Source organism: Hippoglossus stenolepis, chromosome 3 (genome assembly GCF_022539355.2).
Source record: "Hippoglossus stenolepis isolate QCI-W04-F060 chromosome 3, HSTE1.2, whole genome shotgun sequence".
Lineage (NCBI taxonomy): Eukaryota > Metazoa > Chordata > Actinopteri > Pleuronectiformes > Pleuronectidae > Hippoglossus > Hippoglossus stenolepis.
Window position 1 is genome coordinate 6674320 of NC_061485.1, and position 27816 is coordinate 6702135.

General features: G+C 42.5%; 1 protein-coding gene across 1 annotated transcript in view; it reads left to right on the forward strand.

Moving 5' to 3' along the window:
• eif4g3a (eukaryotic translation initiation factor 4 gamma, 3a) overlaps positions 1-27388 on the forward strand; it is a 45729-nt gene extending 18341 nt beyond the window's left edge. Inside the window, exons 6-36 of the mRNA XM_047339287.1 lie at positions 1324-1344; positions 3472-3648; positions 4767-4878; positions 5058-5218; positions 5825-5959; positions 7580-7692; positions 8057-8097; positions 8797-9567; positions 10455-10543; positions 11465-11747; positions 11890-12014; positions 13922-14035; positions 14533-14691; positions 15077-15274; positions 15991-16137; positions 16224-16457; positions 17513-17617; positions 18562-18700; positions 19025-19146; positions 20738-20828; positions 21283-21400; positions 21721-21944; positions 22058-22170; positions 22378-22550; positions 23098-23223; positions 23502-23583; positions 23999-24097; positions 24284-24430; positions 25451-25532; positions 25653-25799; positions 26362-27388. Of these exons, the coding sequence (XP_047195243.1) occupies positions 1324-1344; positions 3472-3648; positions 4767-4878; positions 5058-5218; positions 5825-5959; positions 7580-7692; positions 8057-8097; positions 8797-9567; positions 10455-10543; positions 11465-11747; positions 11890-12014; positions 13922-14035; positions 14533-14691; positions 15077-15274; positions 15991-16137; positions 16224-16457; positions 17513-17617; positions 18562-18700; positions 19025-19146; positions 20738-20828; positions 21283-21400; positions 21721-21944; positions 22058-22170; positions 22378-22550; positions 23098-23223; positions 23502-23583; positions 23999-24097; positions 24284-24430; positions 25451-25532; positions 25653-25799; positions 26362-26672 (4959 nt within the window). The 3' untranslated portion in view covers positions 26673-27388. The remainder of the gene's footprint in view (positions 1-1323; positions 1345-3471; positions 3649-4766; positions 4879-5057; positions 5219-5824; positions 5960-7579; positions 7693-8056; positions 8098-8796; positions 9568-10454; positions 10544-11464; positions 11748-11889; positions 12015-13921; positions 14036-14532; positions 14692-15076; positions 15275-15990; positions 16138-16223; positions 16458-17512; positions 17618-18561; positions 18701-19024; positions 19147-20737; positions 20829-21282; positions 21401-21720; positions 21945-22057; positions 22171-22377; positions 22551-23097; positions 23224-23501; positions 23584-23998; positions 24098-24283; positions 24431-25450; positions 25533-25652; positions 25800-26361) is intronic.
• Positions 27389-27816: the final 428 nt, after the last annotated feature.

Sequence of the window (27816 nt, forward strand, 5' to 3'; positions counted from 1 at the left end):
GGGATCTCTTGTGCCACCACGGAAGTGGAGTTGGAAAGCAGATGTAGCTGAACAGTAGCCTTTTATACCAATGGAGAAAACAGCCATTGTCCCCCTGAAACACACTTGATGCACAGTGAAAGGGTGCAGAGGGATCAGAAAATTAATTAATTTGGCCAAAATGTAAGTGTCTTCAAACAAGCATCATCTTTATTTCCTTTCATCCCCCACTTATGGGTGTAACGGACCTATTTAGATTTCAGATACAGCTCTGGAGTGTGACTTTTTTTAATGTTTGTGAACCAAAAGGTCAAAGTCAGAGGAGATAAAACATAAAAACAAAAGCGCTTCACAGTGTAAATGACTATTAATCTGAATTTGATCCGCGAATTTGACGTATTTGTTGGCCTTTGAATAGTGGAAATGTCACACGATGTCAAAACCAGACTGTGAATAAAGATGGACAACACGTCTCCAGTTCCTCCCGTTGTACAAAAACTAAACTAAAATATATACCAGGTACCAGTGATACCATCTTGCACGATTTATGCCGTTTGGAGACAGAGCAGCAAATTAGTGATTGTGATGTGGAGCGGCTGTAACAAGGTTGAAACAGGTGCTTGAGCAATTGTAAGTCAGTCTCAGCTGTCAATCATGACTGAAAAATTATCACCTCACAAATATTTGAGAAAAATGTATTTCATCCCATCCATTAACATGGAGGAGGCAGGCTTTATGACCTTAACTGCAGCCAGCCAAGGAAGTATCAGGGAAACTTTCGGGGAGCTGTCATGTCGCTCATCTTTATATACAATCTATATTTTTAAGTGACAGGAATAATTGCATCACTAGTTTGGCAGCTGCATCAATCATGAGTTCACAGTGTGTTACTCCTCTGCTATGCAGCAAAAACAATCAGGAACAAAAGGTTTGAACTCTATTGTCTTTGTCATAAATATTGTACCGGACTACCAGGGTAATGAGGTGAACACCTATCAGCTACTTAATATTGAAAGATGCCTGTAGATCAAATCACACTTGGCTCACAGCCCTCAACATCATATCTGTTGCTAAGTCAGCTCTGCAGGTGACAGCCAAGTCCCGTCGGGACCTGAAAACTGCAATCTGGCGAAACGACAGGCCGACTGGGACGTAGGCTCAGGCTGCACAATGTGACAATTGCTCCGGACCACTCACTGTGTCAAGTGGATGAAAAATTACATCTGCTAGTTTCCTGCCTTCATGTGTGTGGGTGAATGATGCTTGTTGTTTGTACTGAGGCTTCAGTCTCACCAGTGCAGTCTCCCATTGGCTTTTCTCTCTTTCCTGCTTTCAATACTCAAGGGAGGATTCAGGCCCATCCAGGTAACATTTAACTGTTTAAAAGTCTCTTGAGACCTGCATGGCATGATGAGGATCGTCCTTAAATGATCCCACCCCTCCTAACTTCTAACCCTGTACATCCCCCTTCATTCTCACTGCAGTGAATGCTCAGATGAGAGGTCCTTCCTTTTTTATCATCGTTATATCTATATGTCCTGTCCTTAATCCTGTAGTAGATCATTACTAAACTTCTCAGTTCATATTCTTTGCTCCATTTCATGATTCATCTTTTATGAGCTTGCACAATTTAATGAACAGCATGTGGGATGAGAGTATTATGCAGAATATTACTCCTTGAAATAAGTGTTTTTAGCTCCTTTTTATGTCCATGTGATGAAGTGTGTACTACTTGTTGGAAATATATATATAATGTTATTTAATAGATGCCCATCAGAAGTTTGCCTTTCACATATGAAGAACGCAGCAGGAGGTTGTCCGGGTCTGACACCTTCACAACAACAGTCAGGCAGTCTGAGTAGAGCATGTTGGAGACAGGACATGATGTAAAGATTCTGCTCCAGAAATCGCATGTTTTTTGTTATTAACACATCAGCACAGGCTTTGGCCCTTGATTTCTTTGTTGGCGTCTTCCACGTCTATTACATCTCTTTTGCATCCTGACATATATATATTTTTTTTTTTTCTCACTTTTGCGTCCATTGCATGTTAGAAACGTCATCAACACACCCACTCGCTCACTGTGAATTTTCTGCACATTTTCCCTCAGGAACCGGTTGGAAAGGTTCCAGACAATGTCTGTAGCAACTGACTCGGACATTTCAGTTCTCATGTACATGTCTGAAAGCAGCTAGACTTGCATATGGTGTCAGTGTCATTGGCTACACTAAATGTTTCAATGATTATTTCAAGCCTGACTTACCAAACACTTTTAATTGACAGCGCTGAAAACTTCCTCCTTACTGTTGACTCACATTTCTTGTCGCACCATTGACTTTACCGAGGCCCTCTTAGGGTAGCTGATAATGAACGGTTTCCTGGTCATTTCCCAGACTTCCACAGGGCTATTTACAGTAAAGTAAGCCATTGAAGCTGATTTATTATGTTGAAGGTGATTTCCCTCCTGGGTATTTTTAGTCGGTTTTACAGCATTGTTTATTCTGCTCTCCCTCACCGGAGCACGCTCACTGCAGGCGGGTGTCCCCAACCTGGGCCTTAGTTGTTTGGAACACCGCCGTCCGTTGTGCTCTTCTTTCTGACTGGCACTCAAGAGATTCCTGCATTAAATTTTATGCGCTGCCCAACAAACACAAAGCTCGTCATTAAACTTAATTAAACATTAGAGTCTCAACTGATTGAAACATGTTCTACAGAAGCCATTGTAGCTGCAGTCTTTACAGCAGCTACAGTTTTATCTTCTACATCGTGAGTGCTCTGTGATCCACGAGAAAAAGGCCACATTACTGCTTGATGAACACAGCCGTGTCACACTTTTAGTACAACTGAAAGGTTGGCTGAGCAGCTCGGGCACAGAAAGAGGTTTTTGCAGCCATTCACGAGCTTTTATTTTTTAACGGCTGTGGAGTCTGGTGCAGCATTTGTTGAGCTTATCAGAAAATCATCTGATTTTCTCTGAATTAAAGGCTGAAACATCAATGGCCATAAAAACCAAAGCACCAAAGTATCTGAACAGGGTTGTGCTCCCTACTTTGTAGATGGTATTTATCTGATTCATGTTTTTTTAATTCAAATATTACATCCACATTTCTGTAAGGTTTAGTGAAGTAATTCAGGGTAATTATGAGTTGTTTATTGAAGCATAAATGGAAGTTTAAAGGGCTGCATATCTGCCTGAAAATCATTACACAGTTTATCCCTCAGAGTGGTTGAAATGTGATGGTCTGAATGGTCTGCAGCAATGATGAGAGTTCAGAGAAATCTGTGGTGCTGGTCCTTTTGTTTCATTATTTTCGCTGCTGATTAAACACCAGGGGGGGGGGGCCTCACTGTGAGAGATGTGTTGGCCAAATGGTGAAGTCGTCTGAACTTGTTTGTACTTTAGATTAAAGCATGGCAGCCTGCAGAAATGAGTCAGCTGTCTCTGGGATCGTACTTAATGTCTTCTGTGTTTCTCTCCCATCTTACCTACAGTTTTTCCAGAGGACTCAGATGCAGACTGCGAGGCCCACCATCCCGACAAACACGCCCTCCATACGGCCTGGCTCACAGACTCCTACAGCCGTCTACCCCACTAATCAGCCAATCATGATGACCATGGCACCCATGCCTTTCCCTTCCCCGCAGGCTGCACAGTACTACATCCCACAGGTGAAAGAAACACACTGACCTGCTTACAGTTGATGTTGTTTGCTCTCATTCAGGGGTAGGGGAACCTTTTTTCCTATCGAGGGCCATTTCAATATTTATAACATCCTTCAAGGGCCATGCTAAATTATTGATCACATATCACACTAGCCTTTCTAATGTAATGGCTGGCACTGCCTGCTCTGATGTCAGGTGATAGTGATGGCGACGCTACTTGCAGCTAGTTTTCCAGGTTCGTGTGAGTTTCTTTAGAGGAACTGAGTCTTTGCGATAGTCAGTTTTTAAAAGAGCAGCTCACATTAGTAGGCTGGCTCAAACAGAAACACTAACTTAAGTGTATGTCTCCTCAGAATAAGAAAATCCTGAACATGTAATTTATCGAGCTTGAGCGGAGGGAGGTTGTTTTGCTTATTTTGGAGCTCGTCAGTGTTTTGCACCTGAGTTTATGTTGTCAGACTCATGAGCTGGTTCCCCATTCAACAGCTTAACAAATATCCTCCTGAAGGGGTCTTTTACACAACATATTCCGATGTCATAGCAGACTCTTCCTCTTGCAGCGTAGGAATTAGCAGTATTTGCACACAATGAACAATTTCACACAATGAGCTGCAGTCGCAACAAGGCACTCCCCTATTCTCCTTCTGAATGAGAGTGTTTTCTGTTTCATGTTGCATTATGAGGTATTGAGTGTGAATGTGAAAGGTTGTGAATACAGTGTAATGAAATACATAGTCAGAATGTAACATACATGTTAACTATAGGATTTAAAACAATTTCAATGCTTAACTAGAAAGGCACTCAGAGACATCATATGTCCGCCACGGCTGATTGGCCACGTTATCACCTTATTGCATATTGGGATCAGTAGCATGTACAAAAAAATACAAATGTTTGAGAACTCTGCTATTCATTTATCATAATTTTTATGTATATATCCTTGTTTATAGTTGAATGTGGAGTAAATGTGCTAAAATTAAATGCATAAAATTAAATTGGAATGTTAAAAGATAAAATCATATCACTGATTGTAAAAGTGCACCATTTTTGTACAATGTTTGTATTTCCCTCGCTGATTTTTTTTTTTTTGATAATAGGTTTCTCCTTGTCCTCTTTACTTGCAGTATCGCCACAGTCAACCCTATGTGGGACCTCCTCAGCAGTATTCTGTTCAGCCCCCAGGGTCTGGCACCTTCTATACTGGTCCTGGGCCAGGGGAGTACCCTGCCCCATATCGTGAGTCATTAATCCAACACAGATACACATCCTGCGCTATTCCCACATCACATTTTAAAAAATAGTTCACCACACAGTAGCAGAAATACACACTACCTATCAGCCACATGTGCCACCAGAGCAGAGAGCCTGTCTGTGTTTTACTAAAATATCTTTTCTTTTCTCCGAAACTCATTCAGATCCCCTCAGGTACCACCCACCTGTCTCGCCCTCTGTCCCTGCTCCCGTTCCCACAGCTGGCCCACCTTACTACCCAGGACAGACTGTGTACCCCCCATCACCCCCCATCATAGTGCCTACACCACAGCAACCTCCACCAGCCAAGCGTGAGAAGAAAACAGTGAGTATCTTAGGAGTTCCTGTTGGCCGCTCCAGGAACGACATCCCTGAGTTCAGTTCAGTTCAGTTCAGTTGTTGAGTTCAGTTCAGTTCAGTTGTTGAGTTCAGTTCAGTTGAGTCGAGTTGAATAGAATCGAATTGAGGTCAGTTGAGTCATGTGGTTCAGTTGACTTCAATGGTTCATTTCAGTTGAGTTCAGTTAAGTCGAATAGATTTAGTCTAACTTTAAGATTTAATTGCTACAATGTAATGTATGTAATGAATATAATGCACAAACTACATAGAATACTTTATTTTTTTGCTTATATCGGCTGATAAGAGCCTTTCATAGACGTATCAGTATTGGTTTTATTTTACAGAATGAAAAATGTAGAAAAGATAATACATGTTTATATTTTATAGAATGTTTTTTTTCTTCAAGTTCTATATATTTTCTTGTATTTATGTTTTCTTTTAATTTAGTTCGTATCCATGTTTAATGGATTTGATACATCATGTATAAGTTCTTAGCAGTGTGTAACACAGCTGACGGCTCACACACATGTGGCAGACTACGTGTCTTTCAAAGACGTGGTTGCTTTAGTGAGGTTTGTTTTTTGTGTCATTGTCCTCCCAGATCCGTATCCGGGACCCCAATCAGGGTGGCAGGGACATCACAGAGGAGATCATGGCAGGGGGTTCAGGGAGCAGGAATTCAACGCCTCCTGTAGGTCACCCCTCCTCTACCCCCACCCCACCACAGGTGAGGCTCTCTCTCTCTCACACACTTGCGCTTGCCCAATCTCTCACCCGCAGTAGTTAGAGGTAGTGTAGAGTTAGCGGCAGCTCATCAGCCTGGATCTTTAGCCGAGGGGTGGAGAGATGTCTCGTGTTGCCTGGTAGCAGTGTGAGCGCTCCGCTCTAATCCTTTTTGCTCTCCACCATGTGTGTGACAGACAGGGCACAGCGCCTGTGTCATTTACACGTCTCACTTTCTCATAAGAAGATCACCATGACTCTGAGTCCAAACTGTTACATGTCTGTTGGCTGTCGCTCAGGACATGTTTACATTATCTAATTAAAGACTTACTGATTTGGAAAATAACAAAAAGACTAATTGTTACCATCATTACACACTATATATTTTTTGGGACGTGTAGGTTGAGGCCATGACTTGTGAAGAAACACTTCTCACTTTATTTTCCTTATAGCTGTATGTCAAATTTAATGTACTGTCTTTCATTTTATACTTTCTTCCTTCCTGTCACTGTTTCTTATCACTCGCTGTCTCTTACAGTAGATTTCCTATGTACTGTGTGTATGCTCCCTCTACAGAATCCACTCAGGTCCGCCATTCCCATTCACTTCTCTCCTTTAAACCTGCAGTGTGGCTCTTTTGTCTCCCCCTGGCAGTGAGAGTAATTACACAAACACTGGCAACATGTGCTGACGACATATGCTTCCTATGTCTCCTTGCCACCAATTGATTTATTTCTTAGACTGCCACCAAGTTTCTTTATTTCTCTTTATTTATTTTTTATCTGGAAGAACAGAAACCCCTCTAGGCTCTTCGCCATCAGCTCGTCCAAACTCATAGTTCCTGTTTTCTACTCCATTTCTGTTACTAGGGTTTTTTCCAACAAATCAATCATTGCTGGTTGATGTAAAACGCATCTCGACACCGTATTTAAAACTCTGGTAAACAACAAAATACAGAGCGATTGAATCAGAATTGATTGATTCCACAGTTTGAACGTAACAAACATCCATTTATTTATAAAAGTTCCACATTTCAGCTTTAAATCAAATAATTAAACTTTTGGCCTTCTAGTAAATAGGTAGAGATGAGTGTTTTCACCCTAGATCTTTGAACACTGGTTTTAAAGTCCCAGGAAACCAGCAGGGCTCAGGTGTTTGTGCTGAAAACCACTGTACAAACGCCAACCGCAAAAAATGTAATAAATGAAATGAACCTACGAGACAACCTTCCTGGATTCTGAAGAGGGGGGTTGTGACTTCTTTCTCCCTTTGTCCTTCTGTAGATGTTAACAGTGTCTTTCCTCTCTTTTTCTGTCTTTCTGTGCCCCTTTTTGATTTTTTCTTTTTGTGTCAACCCCCTTTTCTCTGCATTGATCTGAGCCGTTCCCCCTCCTCTTGTCATTCTTCCTACATTGGTCTTCATTCTCTCTTGCTCCCCCCTGTCTTTTTCTTAACCACACCCCCATTGGACTGTCTGCTTAATCCGGCATTTGGGCTTGCTTGTTTGTTTATCTGTTTGTATGCGCACTGCCTTCATCTCTGTGCCCGTCTTTCTGGTTTTCTGTGTTGCTAGTTTTTATGGCCGCACCCTCATTATCCTCACATTTTCTACCTCAAATCGCAGCAGCTGAGCAGCAGCCAGACTCCAGAGCCGCCGCAGTCGCAGCCGCAGCCTCCTCAACCACAGCAGGCCCACCCTGGAGGCTACACCTTGGAGTCCCTGCAGCCCCAGCAGCCGCAACAGCAACAGCCGCCACAGCATCCCCAACAGCAGCCACAGCATCCCCAACAGCAACAGCAGCCACAGCAGCCCCAACAGCAACAGCAGCCACAGCATCCCCAACAGCAGCCACAGCAGCCCCAACAGCCACAGCAGCCCCAACAGCAACAGCAGCCACAGCAGCCCCAACAGCAGCCACAGCATCCCCAACAGCCCAAACAGCACAAAGCAGCCACAGCAGCCACAGCAGCCCCAACAGCCACAGCAGCCCCAACAGCCACAGCAGCCCCAACAGCAGCCACAGCAGCCCCAACAGCCACAGCAGCCCCAACAACCCCAACAGCAGCCCCAGCAACAGCCACAGCAGCCCAAACAGCAGCAGCCGTTGACAACAGGGGCCTCCGACACCAAACCAGGGCCAGGTATGCCCCAACACTCTCACCATTCTTTTAAACTATTTCCACAGATCCTCACAAGAAGGAGTGCCACTCTTAACATCTAACCAAGGCAGTTTTAACCCCAGAGCTTTTAACATGATATGAGAAACATTTCTCATATTAAAGGAGATATGACCAGTCAGAGTAACCCCCCAAAAAAGTTAACTTGGTTTGCCCATATCTCCATTAATTAGGATCTGTGACATGTCAAATTTAAAATTTAGAAATGTAACGTTAGACCCTCTAGAATAAGTTGAATATTATTTTACTGCCGTGTCATTGCCTCCAATCGCAGGCAATGTCACCTTTGGAGCAGCAAAGTTTTTCCCAGAACTCGCTGCACACTGAACACTTTCACTTTCGGTTCACTTACAAAGTGTGATGTACGCAGGGCTCTCTGAACCGAGGTTGAACCTTTCTAGTACGTTATGTTATCTGTCTTCCTGCTGCGGTTTCACACTCGCAACCTCCACAAAAATGTTGACGTAAATGGTTTCCCCCTGTTTGGCTTGTTGAACTTGAAGCTGTCACAGTCACAAAATGTCACAGATTTTAAACAGATTATATTTTTTATTACATTACATATATGTGAAGAACTGTTAAGTATAGTTTGTGATACAAATATAACCTTTTACTGATTGAATTCTGAAGACATGTATTCATCTGTTCTTTTCCTTCTTCCAGATGATGCACCAAAACTGCAGCCAGTTGTCCAGAAGTCTTCCTCACCTGGGCTTGTGCAGCCTGAAGCCCCCGTGGAGAGACCGGAGGCCAACACACCTGAATCTGAGCCCACTCCTCCTGCAAGTGAACCGGAGCTTCCCCTCCCCGCCTCGCTCAGCACCCCTGTCAATCTCCCACTTACAGTGGCCAACTCAAGTGAACGTCCCTCAGCCAGGGAGTCAGCCTCTTCTCACTTGTCCTCAGTCGGGGAGCAGAAACCCTCTTTGGCGCCACCTCAGCCTCCCAACACAGACAAGCCTCTCTTAGACGCCCCAAGAACTCTGGCTTCCTTGTCTGTAGCAGCCCCCAAGGCTTTGAACGGCCTTGCCGAGTCCGGGACGGAGCTGGAGACAGCGGCCCAGGAGCCTTCTCCTATGCCCCCTGCTGCACTCCAGCCCCAGGCCTCTAGTCCTGCTTACCGAGAAGCCTCCTCTGAAACTTTGCCTTCTGACATGAGGCCACAGGTTCCCGTTGCTGCTGCGCTGGCCCCTATGGCTCCTGTGGCTGTGGTGCCAGTTACCCTGAGCTCGAGCCCGGCCCCAGCTTTGCCCATCATGCTTCCCCCTGGCCTACCGCCTCTAGTGCAGGCCACGACAGAGGCTGACGAGCCAAGCAAATCCATAGACACTAAAGACCTTGTACCCAGAGCAGGGACGGAGGCACAAGGTGGCATTACTGACAGCAAGACAGAGTCCCAGCATCCAGCACTCATCAGGAATAGCCCCACAACAGGTACTTTAATTTGTTGCATTTCAGGAACTATAAAATTCACACATAACTCTCAGTTACCAATAAATGTATTCTGCTCTTTGGGATTTTGTTTGGTGACAGGGCAGTCGGCATGAGAGATAATTTTATGAGTCTGCTACTTTCATAATTTTATTTGCCAGACACAAACATACGCTATGTTCAGAACAAATGGTTTGTTTACTTGTCGTAAAAATGCTCCACCAAGTTGTGAGTAACTGAAAGTACTTGGGGTCACAGCAGGAAGTTGGGTAGCTCAGATTCTGCTGCAGAGAAATAAGTGACAGGTAGAACTGAAAGTTTTCAGCATCAGTTGATTGACGTCCCTGCAGAATGTGAGCGTAACATCACACTTCTGTAAAATGTCATTATTTATGGGCTTTCTTATTTCATCATGTTCCTGTTTCTGTTATAAATTATAACAAGCAAATACTTATAGGCCCATAAGTAAGGAATTTGAAGAGCTTATTTATTGTGAGATACCAATGGATTTTAAATGAGAGTGTGATTTGTGTCGGTAATAACAGCTGTATGTCCTCCTGGAAACCATAACAATAATAACTCAATGGGGAAACATACCCTTTTCCATTTGTCCCTCTTTTTCTGCCTTGTTAAACGCTTTGTGCTTGTAGCTGTTTGTTTTACGTTGGTCTGAGATGAAAGAGTTTTAAATCATCAAGGCAATGAAGACATAACGTGACCATAAAGCATTTTATATCTGTTTTATGTGTAGAACTGGTCATAAGGTTTCATTATACAGACAGATTTTCTTGTCATCGCTGGCTTTTGGACACAAATTTCACTTCTAAATCCATTGTGGTTCTGCTGTTTACTGACTAACTGCATGTTCCTGCTTCTGTGTTGTCCTGCAGTAAATCAGACGGCTTCTGCGATACCAAAGACCTGGAGGAAACCAAATGAAGGGATCTCTGCTGGAGACGCACCTCAAAAGGAGGATGAGGTAAAAATAAAGACCGGATGAAAGGGGGGGAAAGAAAAGACAAGCTTCAAAGTATATATCATCAATTGTATGTGCATTCTTGTCAGAAGTCTGTCGACACACAGACAATAAATTGTGTTTTAAATAATTTAATGAGGTATTGTCACCATTTTTTCCCCAAATACAAGTAATTTTAAAAGAGAATCAAAGGAGTGAGAGAGAAGAGGAAAGGCACAATGTAGGCAATAGTTCAAGTGAAAAATGTTTCCACATGTGTGGTTGGGGAAGCAGACGTAAATGACTTTGGGGTGTTGTTATCTTCCGAGAACGACATCGAAGGAGTTATCCATCATGTTCAACCTCACCCGGCCCACTGTCTGTTAAATCAAGCTCTGTCCTGTGCTCATTTCCTTTCCTTTATTGTTTGGTTCTGGGCTTGTAGCTGTGGGAGAGTTTTCATACTGACAAATAGGTTTTACAGGCTGTTACACGGCTTCTTGTCTACACAGAACAAACACTATAAAGTTAGCGTACCTACAGCTGAGCTGCCAAGATGGTTGTGTTTTGTCTGCGTTTGTTGGTTCTTTAGTTTTCAGGATTACACTAAAACTACACAATTGATTGCAAAAATATATTTTAGAGAGGTGGGGAATGAACCATGGAAAAAAAATCCTGGATCTGTCCTGATCTGCACCACAATGATGAATTTTTCCATTTTCTTTGATTTTCTTAGAGAATAATTCATGGATCTTATGAAAAACTAAATCGGGCATGTTTAGGTGACTTATATTTATGAGTGTGTGCAATTTGGTGTAGATCCAAATAAAATGCGGATCTAGTGGATCTATAAGGGGACTGTTGGACCTTGGCGGTATGAGTGCCATTCTCGTTTAACTGACAAATAATGAGGGGTCTGAAAACTGAATCTTGCCTCCTTGACAGGACAAGCCAATGTCAGTGGATCAACCTGCTGGAGACCAGGCCCTGCAGGCAGCTCCATTGAGCAACAGCCCTGTGCCCCTAGCAACAGTCTTCACATCCACCCCTGCTCCCGCCAGCAGCCCAGAGGCTGACGGAAAGCTCGCCGCCCCGGAAGAGAACGGTGAGGCTGAGATGGAGCCCATGAGGAACGGCGCCGGCCACACCTCAGAGACGGAGAGCAGCGACAGCGGAGCCACCCCTGGGGACAAGGAGAATTCCACAGGAGCTCCACAGGATATAGAAGGTAAAGACGGACCATATTCTCTGGACAGTTTGAAGTTACCATATGCAGAACTTGTATTTATTTCTATTTATTTTCTATTTCTGCCTTTTGGAGATGCCAGTGTGTAAAGCTACTATATTTACTCTTTCTCTTGGTTGTCCAGACCTGGCTGATCCCAGTGGGACGCGTCAGTATGACAGGGCCTTCCTGTTGGACTTCCAGTTCACGCCTGCCTCCACACAGAAGCCTGAGGGACTCCCACCAATCAGTGACGTGGTGCTAGACAAGGTATGTTACAGACTCATAGATTCATAGACTGTTAGACAAAAGTATTACACTGTGATTAAACCTATTACAGCCGAGGGTTAATAAATCAATGAATGGAAATGTCCGGACAGTTTCCTTAGCAGATGGCAAACTCTCTGAATGTGACTATAAAACTGGAATGTGTCTGGTGACGTTTTTTTTTCCTGTCTTTATTCAAGAGTTTAGTCTTTCATTTTAAGAGCAGGACATTCATTTGACATTGACAGTTTCATTTGTCAGCACTACACCCTGCACTCTATTGGTTGGGGGAATTGTGACAGACTTGTTGCCCAAACAAATCCAAGTGCAGAAGAAAAAAGAAAAATCCAAGAACAGAGGTGAAATACGAGAAGAGACATTTCTCGCATGCTCAGAAGCAGTGTGAGCACGAGGAGAAGAGCCAAAAGCTGGAGTGCAGGGAATCTAAGCTCAGACAGGGGCTAATGGAGTGTGAGGCAGGGTTTTGAGTGAAAGCATCACAAAGTCTGAATATGAAATCATTGAGTGCTCTCAAACTGAAACACCACGCTCTTGAATAAAGATAGGATGTAAAGCACTGCAACTTACTTTTGTTTATTATCAATTAATCTGATGAGAATTTTTCTTGAGTTGTTTTGGATTGTATGAAATCAAAAGCTCTTCGGTTTCCCCGAGCCAGATGTTTTTGAGTTCAAACGCTATAAGATATTCAATTTGTGATCCCTTACTCAAATTTGAGTCAGAAGTAGTAAGCGTTTGGCATTTTTGCATAAAAAAATACAAAGATGAATTAATTCATTTATTAAAATTCTTTCTAAATATGATCCTATTGATCAGGGAGTTGTTTCAGCTTTAATGTCGTCCATTTTGGCTTCAGTGTCATTATTTGCTTCTGTAAACAGAAATGATTATTATTTGGAGCTGTAACAATCAGTAGATTAGTCATGAAGTAAAAAATGTCAAAGATTCTTTGCCTCCAGCTGCTAAAATGGGATGATTTATAATCTGGTGTTTTATTTCACTGTTTTATTTCAGTTTTATAGTTATAACTTATATACAATTTGAAAACCTCACATTAAGCTCTGGAAAACTGTAGTGGTCATTCCTGAGGAAGTAAAGCTGAGTACTTGGGCTTTTAAATGATAAATAAAATGAATAAATAATGAAAGTAATGGTTATTTGCACCTCTAATGTAGAGTTTAACACATTGTTCTTCGTTATGGGCTCGTAGCAGTAGGCTGTGTTGGGCTCTACTCTCTTTACTTGCACTGGAACAAAGATGCACCACAGAGAGTTAGGTCCATTGCTCTGATCCCCACATATGTATGGGTGGAGCATATAGCCCAGTAAATGCTGTTTTGATTAAAATCACATTTCCATTATGTCACACTTGGCAGTGTTGAGAGTACGTGCCCCTCCCCCACCGCTCTTAAAAGAACAGCCAGACTGGCGAACACTTGATTGGTACAATGCCACCATCTCATATTCTCTGTGGGAGATGGTGAAATCTCACTGGGAAGGAGTTTAGAGGAAGTCAAAGACGGCTGAAAGACAAAGAGCTGGATTTGTTCTTCTCCCTCCTCCCCCACAACTATCTCACTCTCTCCCGCGTTCCTTTCTTCCTTCCCTCCCTCTCTTAAACATCTGGTTCTGACTTCTCTCCCTGAGCAGCTCGCTGAACCAAACCAGTTTCATTTATTACCAGTACAGTAAAAATACATAAAGCAAGAGCTGGTAGTGTGCTATATGACTGTCATTCGGCCAGGGTCACCTTTAAGGGTCCACTGAGTTAGAACGCTCGCACATACACATTTTCACACCAGACTCTTTTTGCCCACTACTATTGGGGGGTTCATTGCTCCCCCTGCTGTTCAGCTCATTGTGTGTGTGTCTGTGTCTGTGTGTTGCAGATGAACCAAAACAAGTTGCCATCTCGAGTCGTGGATTCTCGGGTGATTTCGAGAGGACCTGATTTCACACCTGCCTCTGCAGATTTTGGCAGACAGAAGAAGAAAGGACGAGGCGCTCCAGTAAGTAACTAACAAACAAAGCTTCTGTTTCAGTCAACACTTGATAACACGCTGCTTTTAAGTAGAGGATGTTTTCCTAATTTATATAATTCTGTTAGAGGTCAGTGATCTGATACCACTGGAGGATTTGAGTTTCTTCTGATGGTTAATTCAACACAGAAAAACTCTTGAGCTATCTAAGTAGGGTTTTGCTTTTGCACGGGTCAAAATCAGGTTGATCAGAAAGAATATTTTGGGGAAAATAGGCTTATTCATTATCTTCACAAATCTCAGGGGAGAAGATTGATTAGACTTATAAAGCATCTTATCGTCAAATATAAGGCGAGAGCTTCGCTGGCAGTGTATGAGAGGATCACCTAAATGATATTTCTGTTGCCTTACTTATGAAACTCACACAAACTTAAACACTGGAATTGAAAATCCGTTATTTTGGCTAATTTAAAAGTTATTGAGTCATAGTAATAATACGGTTTTTCCTTTCTTCCTGTTAGAAAAGGCTTATAAACATTGGGGCGCAGCGACCACCACCCAGGAGGATCATCAACCTGTCTGTGTTCGACAATGTTCAGCTGAAGAAATCAGAGAATGCCTGGAAACCAAGCATGAAGAGGAAAAGCCTCCCAGCGGAATTAGAGTCACAGAGAACACAGGTACGACCAAATACACAAAAACTGAAATCCACAAAGCAGTGGGCACATGTAGAAATTACATATACAGACTCATTTTTATAATTAATGATAAAGTCTACGTGATTGAAGATTTTCAAAGTATTGGAAATTCCAGTAAAAATAGATAAGTTTGTATGTTTAAAATCTGTAAATATTGGAAAAGCTTTGTGAGTATTTAGTTTCTGTATTACTTGATAAATTATTTAATGTTGCACATAATTTCATCTCCCAACTTGTGTTGGGAAACCGTGTCTTTATCAACAATAGTAGCTTTACAACAGGATTAGTTTGTCATGTGGAGCGAGAGATTGATCTTGTGCTTGATGACCTCAGAGTTTAAGTACCTGTTATGACCTATTCCCCTCAGGACCTGTTCAAGAAGGTCCGCAGTATCCTGAACAAGCTGACGCCTCAGAAGTTCAATCAGCTGATGAAGCAGGTGACGGACTTGACCATCGACACGGAGGAGAGGCTCAAAGGAGTCATTGACCTGGTGTTTGAAAAAGCCATCGACGAGCCCAGCTTCTCGGTGGCCTACGGGAACATGTGCCGCTGCCTCGCCACGGTAAGCAGGTCGCTTAGTTGAGCAGAGAAGTGTACGGAACGAGAGAGTCTTGTGTTTGTAATGTAATTGTTTAAATTGGATTTGGAGAAGTACATAAATATTGCTCTTTTGTAAACTGTGGCGCATTCATCAGATGCAAAAAGACGATGGAGGAATTAAGTGATCTTTTAACCATCTATTGGAGGTGTGTGCACACAGTGTCTCAATATGCAGTCAACAACTTGCTAAATGTTTATGCAGCAAATGGATCAATTGGTTCATATTCAGCTCTGCCTTGATGCAGAATAATGCTGTGAAAAGCAATACAATTCAGTACAGTGTGATGATGTAGTTCTATTGTTTTGATGCCTCTAGTGTCTACACCAGACAACACACTATTTATGAAGGAGCTTGAAAAGCAGTCACAAATAATCCTTTAAAACACAATTTATTAAACGTGCATATTCTCAATTATAGACTCTATTTACAAGAGTTCTAGAGAAACTATTTAATTTTCTGTCGGCCATCATTTGATAACCATAACCTTACATATATTAGTCATTAAGACCAAAATAATCCAGATAATCCAATAATACGAAAATGTTAATTAGTTGATATATAAAAAAAATTGTTAAACCCGCAGAAATCTCCTGTTTTTTAAGGGTTAGTTCATTACTTATTTTGTCTTGATGCTTGTGTTCTCTACTAAATTCATTCCACTTACTGTTCATGTGCAGCTCAAAGTGCCCACAACTGACAAACCCAACAACACAGTGAATTTTCACAAGCTGCTGCTAAACCGCTGTCAGAAGGAGTTTGAGAAAGACAAGGTGGACGATGTGGCGTTTGAGAGGAAGCAGAAGGAGCTGGACTCTGCTGCATCGGTAAGTGTGACGCCGGATCTTTACCGAAACGTCTTTAGTTTCTGTTTCAACTCTGTTCAAGAGGTTTGTTTCCTTGGTCCCATTAGACGGAGCGTGACCGTCTTCAGGTAGAGCTGCAGGAGGCCAAGGACATTGCCCGGCGGCGTTCCATCGGCAACATCAAGTTCATCTCCGAACTCTTCAAGCTCAAGATGTTATCGGAGGCCATCATGCATGACTGCTTGGTCAAGCTGCTGATGAACCCCGACCAAGAGTCTTTGGAGTGTCTGTGTAAACTGCTCACCACCATCGGCAAGGACCTTGACTTTGAGAAGGCCAAGGTGAGCTGGTGGTAGTTCATTTTTACATAAATCTTAAATTTCTTTTATTATGGTCTTAGAAAGGTCTGAAGGGCTACAGATTGAAAAGGCTACAGATTGAAAGCTTCGAATATAATCTACAGGATAATATGCAGCCAAAATAAAATATTAAGAGAAATGCGTTGTTTGCAAGGGTGAAGATGTGATGTGAACTTTTTGTCAGCAGTGTTTTTGACATTAGTGCAGCTGAAGATCAGTTCATGTCTCTGCTTGCAACCCACCAAGATATATTCTTCTGCACGTGTCAAATAAGTGATTTAGGAGGTGATTCTGATTTACAAGGACACAGTTTCCAAGACATAAAAGAAAAAAGTTCCGGTGTGACTCAATCCCACAGCAGCTGCTTACAAGTAGGTTATGAGGAAACGGGAATATCCCCTCAGTGTCCCCACTCGGCTCTGCCTCACTCAGTGACTCCCAGCTGGACTCAGCCGGAGTCCTCAGATACTTGGAGAGACATGAATGATCCAGTGGCCTTTCTGCCCTCTCTCTCTCTCTCTGCTGCACTGTGATGTGTGATTTGATCCTCATCTTATACCAGTCACCCTGCAAACAGAAAACCATCTGACCACGGAAACCTAAATAAACTCCATAACTTCATTCTGCTGCATTTTCCCTGTTTAGCTTCCTACTGAAATTTATTTTTGTTATATTTTTACGTTTTCTATATTTTTCTGTACATTAAATCTCACAGAATGTGTTAATAAATCATTCAACTTGTCCTTCAGAGGAGTTTCATCCTGTTTAATGTGGTCGTTTCCTGAGCACGGAAGCTTTAATGTTGGACGGTTACAGTGAATTGCATCCGTTCGTTTCTGACTATTACGGTTTTCATGCTGCTGTTGATGAAATGTTCCGGTTTTATCTCGGGACTGTTCCAAGTAATAAACTGGACAATTGGTCAACTCTGTAGAATAATAATCCCTGCAACCTGCTGTCTGGTAGATTGAATGGAGACATGCTGAACATGACCTTCACGTCTCACATTAACCATCTCTTTCCCTCTGTCTCACCAGCCTCGGATGGATCAGTACTTTAACCAGATGGAAAAAATTGTCAAAGAGAGGAAGACGTCGTCTCGGATACGGTTCATGTTGCAGGATATTATAGACCTGAGATTGGTGAGTGGGTCTTTGCGATTTTTCTTTCATTTGCACAATTGTAAAGAGTCCGACATTCAAAGTCTTCAAAGTAAGATGGATTTTACCACAAAGATTTATTTCACTGATCTGTCTGATGACCTGGAATATGATACTGGATATTCTGGTCATATTCTGCTAAATGAATATTTACACTGCTGTTGTTAAGGAATTTTAACACTTTGTAGAAGGACTGATATATAGATTATGGCAAAGAAATGTATAGTGGCATATGTTAGTTTTTTTAGTGTAAACATAAATGCAGGTTTTTTACATTGTTTGTTCTGTAAATTTAAGTTTTCATATCAGCAAACATAAACGCAGATACAAATATGTCAGTGAAAGGCTCAAATGGGCCGATTTTTATTAGCTCTAGGCAATACTGTATAAACCATCACAAACACAGCAGGAAAAAACCCTCTTAGGAATATGTCACTATGGCCAAAAATGCCCAGCCATCTCACTTTTACTTCTTCTTCCTCACAAATGCATAAGGAGGAAAATCACTATTGAGTACTTGCAAGCTTGATATGATCCTGGGATGGTGATAAAAAAGCTCTTACCACCAGTAAATGAGTCCTTTCTCATGGATTTACCTCTTGAGAAAATATCTCATCAAACACAGCAAACTCAAAATTCCATAGAAACATTGAACAGGGAAAAATGGAAGAAACCTGTGGAAGACGTGATAACTATTGATCTTTAATAAATTCAACAGTGTGTCCCCAGTCATTAGAATATTCCTCTGTGATTGACTGATTCCTCTGTTTATGCTCAGATGTATCTAGCACTGTGTGATAAAACCCACACATGCTCCTAAATTCTCTGAACTGTCAAAGACAAAGAACAAAGAAATCTGTTTAAAACTACAGAATCTGTCTGATTCAGGTTTGAGGTCATTCTGTGTTTTGTTTTGTTTTCTTCAGCACAACTGGGTGTCTAGAAGAGCCGACCAGGGACCAAAAACTATCGCGCAGATCCACCAGGAGGCGAAGATTGAAGAGCAGGAGGAGAAGAGAAGAGTACAGCAGCTACTTCTCTCCAACGACACCAAGAGACAGCCAGGTCAGGCCTGCAGTCTAAATCCTCTTTAAGGCTTAGAATCACATCGGCACAGCTGTAGTGACTCAGAAAGCCAGGCTGTAGACTTCCTGTCCCTATGGACCTGCAGAGATGCCATTGTGCCCAACAGCAGACAGGAAGCCCCCTCACTCTCTCCCATCTGCTAGCTGACCTATAATATTTCATCTTGTAACGCAGCATGCCTCAGAAATGTCACTCCGTCTGCCACTTTCACAGCCGTTTGACTCCACTGTATTTCCTGTGAACCAATTTTAAACCTTTATTTCCCTGTTTGTTTGTTTTTGTTGTGTGGGTGTGTCTCCACAGATCCGAGGGAGCAGAGAGAGCAGAGGGATCAGCGCGTACAGAGAGAGGAGACCTGGAACACTGTGCCCATGACGAAGAACAGCAGGACCATCGACCCCAACAAGATCCCAAAGATCTCCAAGGTGAGACCAGCTGTCAGAGGCTGTGAGGAGTGTACAAACACTGCAGACAGGAGACTGCACACGCTCGTATCATTTGAAGCTGCCATTTACTTTCTGTCACTCATAGTTCATTTGCTCATATTTCTACATTGGAATCACAAAGACAATGACAAACAATTACCATGTGGTAACCGGTCGTGTTCCATGGAAACTTAAGCCGTTGTCAGACGTGACCTCCGGGTAAAATCCGGAGAATTGGCTACAGACTTCAAACATTTAAATTACTTGAGCTGAAATTTTGATTTGATGATAGTTTGATCTGAGAGATTTGAAATGTTAATTTGAATTAAAGTTGGAACCTAAAGCAGAGTCAGGACTTGTTAAGATGCTGCCGTACAATCAGAAACGTATAATATTTTATGATTGATACAGATATTGGTAAACAAGTTCCTTCGATTTTATACTGAACATTGTTATTACTGATAAAAGACTCGTAACAGGGGCATTTGTGTTGGTGTGTAGATTAATCATTAACTGTGTTTGTGCTTACAATGTTGCACAGATCAGAAGTTGAGCTGGATTGAGTTGAATCCAACTAAAATATCATTATTTTCTACTTAGTTTTCCTCAGAACCGTCACTAAATGTCTTCCTGCTGCCTCCTCACGCCCACGATTTCACGCCCTCAACTCAGAGTAAATCAATTCGACGATATACATAATGATATGTATAATAAGTTTAATATAGAAAAAATGAATCAAAACAAGAGAAGCTGAATATAGTAGATTTTGTGAAATCAACAGTGACCTCTGAGAAGAAACTGATCACAGACGACGTGAAGGGTTGTGTGGCTCATTCTTTGTGCCTGATGGTCTGTGCTGAATCTGCAGGCTGTTTTGAAAACTCCGTCTCGGTCGAACATCGCCAGCTTTGTAATTAAGATAAAGTGGTGAGGTCGTTCTTCGTGTTGTGACAAGTTCGTCTCGTGTTCGTTAAATGTTTTTCCATGTTGGTCTCAGACTTCCTCGTTCGTGGTTTCTGTTCTCTGGCTGGAAAACCGTACATAGGGTTAGATAACTCGGGTCGCGTAACTGTTTATGATTAATCCTTGGAATCGTCACAACCGGGCTGTTTGTACAAACTCTCCCTGCTCCCATCTGATCTGCATTACTGTAGTTTACATGTTCGGCAGTGCAAAGGTGGCACAAAGGATCTGTGAGGTACTGCAGAATAGAAGGAAAAGATACTTTTTGGGATCTCCACCTGCTGGATGCACTCTGACATGTTTCAGTGTAGAACAGGGAGCACACGCGTTCACTAAGCTGTTGGGTCACCTCATGTTTACAAAATAAAACGTATGGTATGGATGCAGTAATGTGGCTGGGACTTGTCCTTGATTAACATTGGGCATTGCAGAATTCAGCCACTGCTTTGGAAAGAAGCTTAGTTCTCCCTCTGCTGGACATTTTGAGAACAAAGAGTTTACCTGTAGATTTGAGTCTAAACCTTTTTACTTTTCCTTTCAGATTTTCTACTATTGTCATCTGTATTTCTGCTGAAGTTTTTATTGCTGGAAATGTCACGAGTGATCATTGTCGCTTCTCTTTCTGCAGCCTCAAATGGACGAGAAGATCCAGCTGGGCCCCCGGGCTCAAGTCACATGGGTGAAGGGCAGCAGTGGAGGAGCCAAGGCCAGTGACTCAGGTGAGGTCTCACCACATGACTTTTAAAGCTGTCGGATCACTGAGCAGTTCACACTACATGACCTGCTGTCTTGTGATCGGGAGTCTTGCAGCTGTTTAGAGTTCAAACTACAAGATCGATCGATGACAGGGCGTCACACACTTCAGTGTTTCAACTGTTCTGCTCTGTTTAGCTGTAGTTGTCACTGATTCATCTAAGATATTAAGCCTGTTAGAAATCTGGGAGTCTGATAGTCTTTCATATCTATTACATTTTATGAAATTTAATTTATAATGTTCTTAAAAAGGTTTTAAATTACATTAGTGAAACCCTGATATAAAACAGTAACTTACAGCATATCCTGTATACGGGGTCAGGTGACGGATCTTCCTCTAAATGACTGGACCTTGACTCTGATCATCCACATTCATTATTTTTCACTCATCTCTCTTGTAATGTTTCATCTCTGTAACAGAACTATCACGCACAGCGGGTCTCAACCGTTTCTCAGCGCTGCAGTCCACCCCCTCCCCTCAACCCTCCACCACTCCTCCACAGAACCCAGACTTCGACCCCAGGAGAACTCTGGGAAGGTATGAGATGACAACGCTGTCTGATTTAAGGATCCTGTTGGTGTTTGTTTTCTCTGAAACATGAGGAGAGTCTCTGGGATTCTGATATTTATCTCTCCTGTTAGCAGGATATTTAAAACTCTGATTAAGTAGTTTTCATTGAATTTGAAAGAAATTAGTTTTGTTACTATGGTTTGGTTTTGCTTCTGTTTAGGTCAGAGATAATAATTTGTAGTAGCTGGTTTAGTTTAGGTTCCAAATTGGTTGAAAAGCTTGATACTCAGAGCTCCTCATTTCCACTGACATCCTTCCTGACTCTTTGTTTGTTCGTCCCCCACCAGTCGTAGCAGTACAGGCAGAGAGCGCAGCGACAAGCCGCTGATCTCTGCGCCGCCCCCGTCTCGGCCTGGTCCGTTCTCCAGGGGAAGCAGTTCAAAGGAGCTGCTGGAGAGTCAAACCCCGGAGGAGCCGCGAAGAGACAGGGAGCGAGAGGGAGCCGAGCCCCGGAGACCGAGTGTCACCGAGGACAAACCGGAGCCAGAGCGCAGCAGAGTCCGAGAGCCCGGTGAGCCGCACGGTGCTGCCCAACACCGGACAGACAGGACGATAATGCTGACACATTCACTCTCTGCCATTACACACACTGTTGTGACTGTGGTTGTTTATTTGCCTTGACAGTGAAACCTGAGCCTGTTGTCCAGACAATAGAAAAACCCGCTCGGTCTGAGGAGGAGATCGAGAGGAAATCCAAGTCCATCATCGACGAGTTCCTGCACATTAACGATTTCAAGGTGCTGAGATCCAGTCAACTGATAACTGATAAAGTTTTTATTCACACCAACAAACAGCCGCTAATAAGAATATAAACAATGTCACAAGATAAATCAGTAAATTATCTATCCCCCATTCAAAATAAATATTTAATTTCATAGGATAAACCTTCTTAAAGGGAAGAATAAAAGTATTAGTCTTGAACATGCTTCTTGGTTTTCTTGCAGGAGGCTGTCCAGTGTGTGGAGGAACTTGATCTGGGCTCTCAGTTGCACATCTTCATACGCGTGGGGGTGGAGTCGACTCTGGAGCGCAGTCAGATCACACGGGACCACATGGGCCAGCTCCTCTTCCAGCTGGCGCAGAAGGGAATCCTGCCCAAACCCCAGCTCTACAAAGGGTCAGTTCCCCTGCTCAGTTCTACTTGAAAGTTAATTTGAAACCCTGTGTGGAGAAAACGATAGTAAATAGATTTAGTTGATCATCCTGTTCATTATTTTCAAAACCTATAAACATGTCGATACGAGAAAAAGAGAGAATGACTGACAGGTTCCTGTGGTTTGTGGTATTTCTAATAGAGAAATGTCTCTTTGGGCATGGATGCTTTTTCTAGAATGGACTGTTTTTACATCTAATTTCTTATTTACTTGAAAAGACACAAAACTTCTTCTGTCCCTTTGCTGTGGCCAATTTTCAGTGTATTTTAAAATACCTAAAAAGAAAACCACTGTTTGGTTTCTCCTTATTATTCTGTTCTTACAAATTCATCAACAACTCTCAAACTTTAAATAACATCAGGTATAAAGAAGAAGTAATTCGCATTTTCTGGTTCTAAACTTACTGAATTTAAATTGAGTATAAGAAATCCTTTTGTTTGTGCTCAGTAATTAGACGTGTTTGGGAGCAGCTCTTTTTTCTAACCACAACATCCTTGTTTCTTTCCCCAGGTTTGCAGACATGCTGGAGCAAGCGGACGACATGGCCATCGACATTCCCCACATCTGGCTGTACCTGGCCGAGCTGCTCAGCCCTGTGCTGAAGGAGGGGGGCTTCTCTATGAGAGAGCTCTTTAGGTACGAGACACCCTCACATGCTCATGGAGCCCATAGGGGTGGAATCAAGTGAAAGTCGGTGTCCAGGAAAGAACCTTTAATCGGATCTTGGAGGCCAAACTTCTCTGGCTGATCATTTTAGTCATCTGTCTCAGAAATAAGAAGAATAACCACATGAAAAGGCCACAAACGTGTTGACAGTGATGAACTCTGCTCTAAACTAAGCTGTGTATGAAGTAAAGATATGTTCCGACTTTTAAGATTTATTAAAATTTCTGTCATGTTCTGTTTGTTCACAGTGAATTAAGCAAACCTTTGCTTCCTGTGGGAAGAGCTGGGATCTTAATCTCTGAAATACTGCACATACTATGCAAACAAATGGTAAGAAACATTTCAGTCTGTTCTTCACTCTTTTTTCCTGTTACCTGTTCTCATAATGAAGCAGGTGGATCATAACCAGTGACTCAACTGCAGATATAATGTAAATATACATAGATTATTGACTTGTACAGACTATATTGATATTTTTATTGTTGCACTGCACTGGAGTTCACTGTAGCATTTTTTTGGATTATTCATTCAGTGTTATTATTATAATTCTTATAAACCAGTAAAATGAAAAATCTCAATTGAAATCAACAAGGCTGATTTGCTCTTTTGATTTGAAGCAAATATTTTTCTCATTCATTAAGTAAGTTTATGAATTAAATATTTCTCCCTGCTGTAAATTAGACGTAATTTAAAAAAGACATTTCAGAGCATAGGTTTGTGACGTTGTCCCGTCTCGTCTCCACAGAGTCATCGAACTGTGGCTTCTTTGTGGGGGGAATCAGGCCTCAACTGGACTGACCTTCTGCCGGAGGAAGAGGACGTCCAGGCTTTCATCTCACAACAGGTCAGTGATGAAGGTCAACGCTCATCATATATCACTGGGAGAAAACCCTCAGTTACCATCGATCAACTGTTTGAAGACTGTTTAACTAATTGAGATAAATAAGAACTTTAAAGTTTTTTATTGTTTCCACGTCGTCTTTCTCTTCTATACGTCCTCACCATATCAACGTTGTCCCCTCTCAAACAGAAACTCCAATTTATTCAGGCGGACGCCCCCAGCTCAGAGGCGACTCTGACCAAAAGAATCTGGACTCCCGAGGAGCTGAGACGACAGCTGGAGAGACTCCTGCTGGAGGACAAGGCCAGTGACGAGCAGATCTTCGACTGGGTGGAGGTACGACAAGTGACATCAACCAGTCTCTGCGAGTTAGTGGCAAAAATCCTGAAGGGCAGACGGAGTGGGGCTTAGTTACACCTCGTTGTAAAGTAACAGAATATACTTATATTTCGGACCTTTAAGCTAATGTTGCTCCACGACTGTTGGTAAGATGTCATCAATACAATTCCTGGATCCACCTGTTTGTCTGGATCTGCTCCAAAATTTAACGGCTTCCTCCTTGGGTCCACAAACGTTCATGGAAATCACTTCAGTAGTTTTTGATAAATCCTGCTGACAAACTAACTAAACAAATGAAAACATAAGTTCCGGTTTAAGACCAGACATACGTTCATTACATATCTACATACTTTGAACTTGCACCAATATCTGGTAAATATAAATAATAAATAAAACCAGAAGCACCCAGTAGAGCACGTACCTCCTCCAAGGCCCAACAGTCTCCCTCAATTCAATCAAGCTCCACCAAATTACACACTCATAGATATCAGTCCTCTAAATATGCCTGGTTATTTTCTTCAAAATCTCCACGTTATTTCTTTATCAAATTCTCTCCATGGTTTCTTCATTGGCCCGTAACCCTTCAAGTTTCAATAAAATATACATTTTTACAAACAATCAAACAAATATCTCTCTATATCTGAAAAAGCAGCGTCACACATGTAGAAGACACCAACGAAGATGTCAGAGTCTGTGGTGATAAGAGCCAATGACAGTGTCGGTACACGATCATGTGATTTCTGCAGCGGAGTTAATTCGTCACTTCCTGCCTCTGCCTGCTGCACCCGGCTGCTCCACCTCTCGCCTGAATAATGCAGATAATTTGTTGTCGATGCGTCTGTGCAGAGAACCTCCGGCAGGGTTGTGCATGTGGGAAAGGCCATTCGCGTTCAGGCCATGTCTGAAAAGGGCTTCGTGTTTACTGCTCTTCAGTGTCATCACTTCTAAGCTGATGCTTGTGAATTTGACAGACGCTGTGTTTTTACTCCTCCTCCTCCTCCGTTCTCCGTTTCTCAGGAGAACCTGGATGAATCTCAGATGAGCTCCTCTCCCTTCCTGAGGGCGTTGATGACGGCTGTCGGTAAGGCAGCAGTGAAAGGTAAGCTCTCCACCACCCGGAGCAGAGACTCCTCTGCTCTGCTCAAATCGCACCGCTGATTACAATATTTACTCTCTGCCGAGCGAATGAATTTACTCTGCCCCCTGCTTCTCTGTGCAGATGTTAACACCACCTGTCGAGTGGACGCGGCCCTCATTCAGAAGAGATTGCCTGTATTACTCAAGTACCTTAACTCAGACACTGAGCGACAGCTGCAAGCACTTTATGCACTTCAGGCGCTGATCGTCACCCTCGATCAGCCTCCAAGTAAGTTCTGCATCAGAGTTCACTCCAAAGGAAATTCAAACATGATCCTTTTTCTTCATTTCTTAAGAATAAACTGTAACACGTTCTCAGTTGTGATCAAACCAGTGTTACAGTTCAATCTCACCACAAGGTCCATTTAGTAGCTTTTCTGGAGCTTTCCTTGTTGTCACATGATTCTCATCAGCAGAAGAACTTCGCCTTGTTATATGGAATTGTAGATTTTCATATTTCCGTTTATTTTTGAGCACTTTAAGGACATTTGGAACAATTTGGATTAAAAGCTGAGACCTCTGTAAATAACTTTGAATCTCAAAATGATTCTCCACTGAGATTAACTTGATTTGTTCATTTGAGGAACATCACTCCGACTCCAAATCACTTTTCTTAAACACAATGCCGTCTTCAGTAATTTCTAATCCATCCACTTTCTGTTTCTTATCTAGATACAAATCACGTTAATTCAATTGATAACATTAGGAATTGATCTCACCTCGCAGAAAAATGCGATTTATTTCCGTTTCGTCACAGCTGAAACGATGACTGACATGTACTTGTTCTCCAGACCTCCTCCGGATGTTCTTCGACTGTCTGTGCGACGAGGACGTCATCTCCGAGGACGCGTTCTACAAGTGGGAGACGAGCAAAGACCCGGCCGAGAAGCTGGGTAAGGGCGTGGCCCTTAAGTCCGTCACGGCCTTCTTCACCTGGCTGCGGGAGGCGGAAGAGGAGTCGGAAGAAATTGACGCGGGGAGACCCCCCGGGGGACATGACGTAGTACAACTACATCCTTACAGCAGAACAAACGTTCAAAATGGGTGCGTGAGCAGGACGACATGTTTACGGCTGGAATTTTTTTCTGCGGTACGGTTCTGAAACATGCCGCCATTTTGAGTTTGGATTCCAACGGCGGAAGCACTAAATACCTGTATTATACATAGAAAATATTTTTGTTTTAAATTTTAACTTACTTTTCTTTTGTTACTTTATAAGAAGAGACTTAAAAGATACATAGGTTCCGGACTCTTTAATTTATTATTTTTTTAAGGACTGCAAATATGAAAGTTATTTAACATTTGCAGATGCTCACGACAACAGAACAGAAATAACAATATAATTAATTATAATAACAAAATAATAATGAAATGAAATAGCCTCCCCGGACTCCACACTGTTTGGTTTAAAACAGGGTAAAACAAAGTTATTTTGGGATGAAGGGGAAGCAGAAATGAAAATCAAATGGATGCACAGGAACTGTCACCGTTGTCTGTGTGTGACGGCCGGGGGTCAAAGGTCATCCTCCTGATAACCACAGAACCTCGGCCTATTCTGCGTTGATATGTACATACACCTCATGAGAGGTCGAGGTATGCATTCATGAAGCGATGCAGGTCAGTCCACAGAACTGTCGAAAACAAACGCAGACGAACAAACCAGATACATTCAAACGAAAAAAGAGCAAAAATGCAACTTTAAAAAGCAAATGGCCAGGTTCGCTGAGCAAGAAACAAGACATGCTTGTAATACTCCAGACCTACACAGCAGGTTCAACGCTTGTAAATACATTAAAGACAAAAAAAGGTATTTAAAAATGCTCGTTCTCATGATTTGTTCTTTCCATGGTTGGTGCTTATAGGGGATACGAGTGTGTGTGTGTGTGTGTGTGTGTGTGTGTGTGTGTGTGTGTGTGTGTGTGTGTGTGTGTGTGTGTGTGTGTGTGTGTGTGTGTGTGTGTGTGTGTGTGTGTGTGTGTGTGTGTGTGTGTGTGTGTGTGTGTGTGTGTGTGTGTGTGTGTGTGAGATAAACTGAGACAGTTGTGTTGTGTCGGAAGTTGCTGTAGCATCGTCAGAAGAGTTGTGTGATCAGACCAGGAGGAGCAGCTGAGAGATGAGCTGCCGTCGCCTCAGGATCAACGACACAGGTTCCACTCGTTTGGTCTGTTGAGTCATCGAAGCCCAAACAAACAAACAGCACCGTGTCGTTGAAAGTGTCTCAGCAGCTTGTCGCCTCATATATTTCT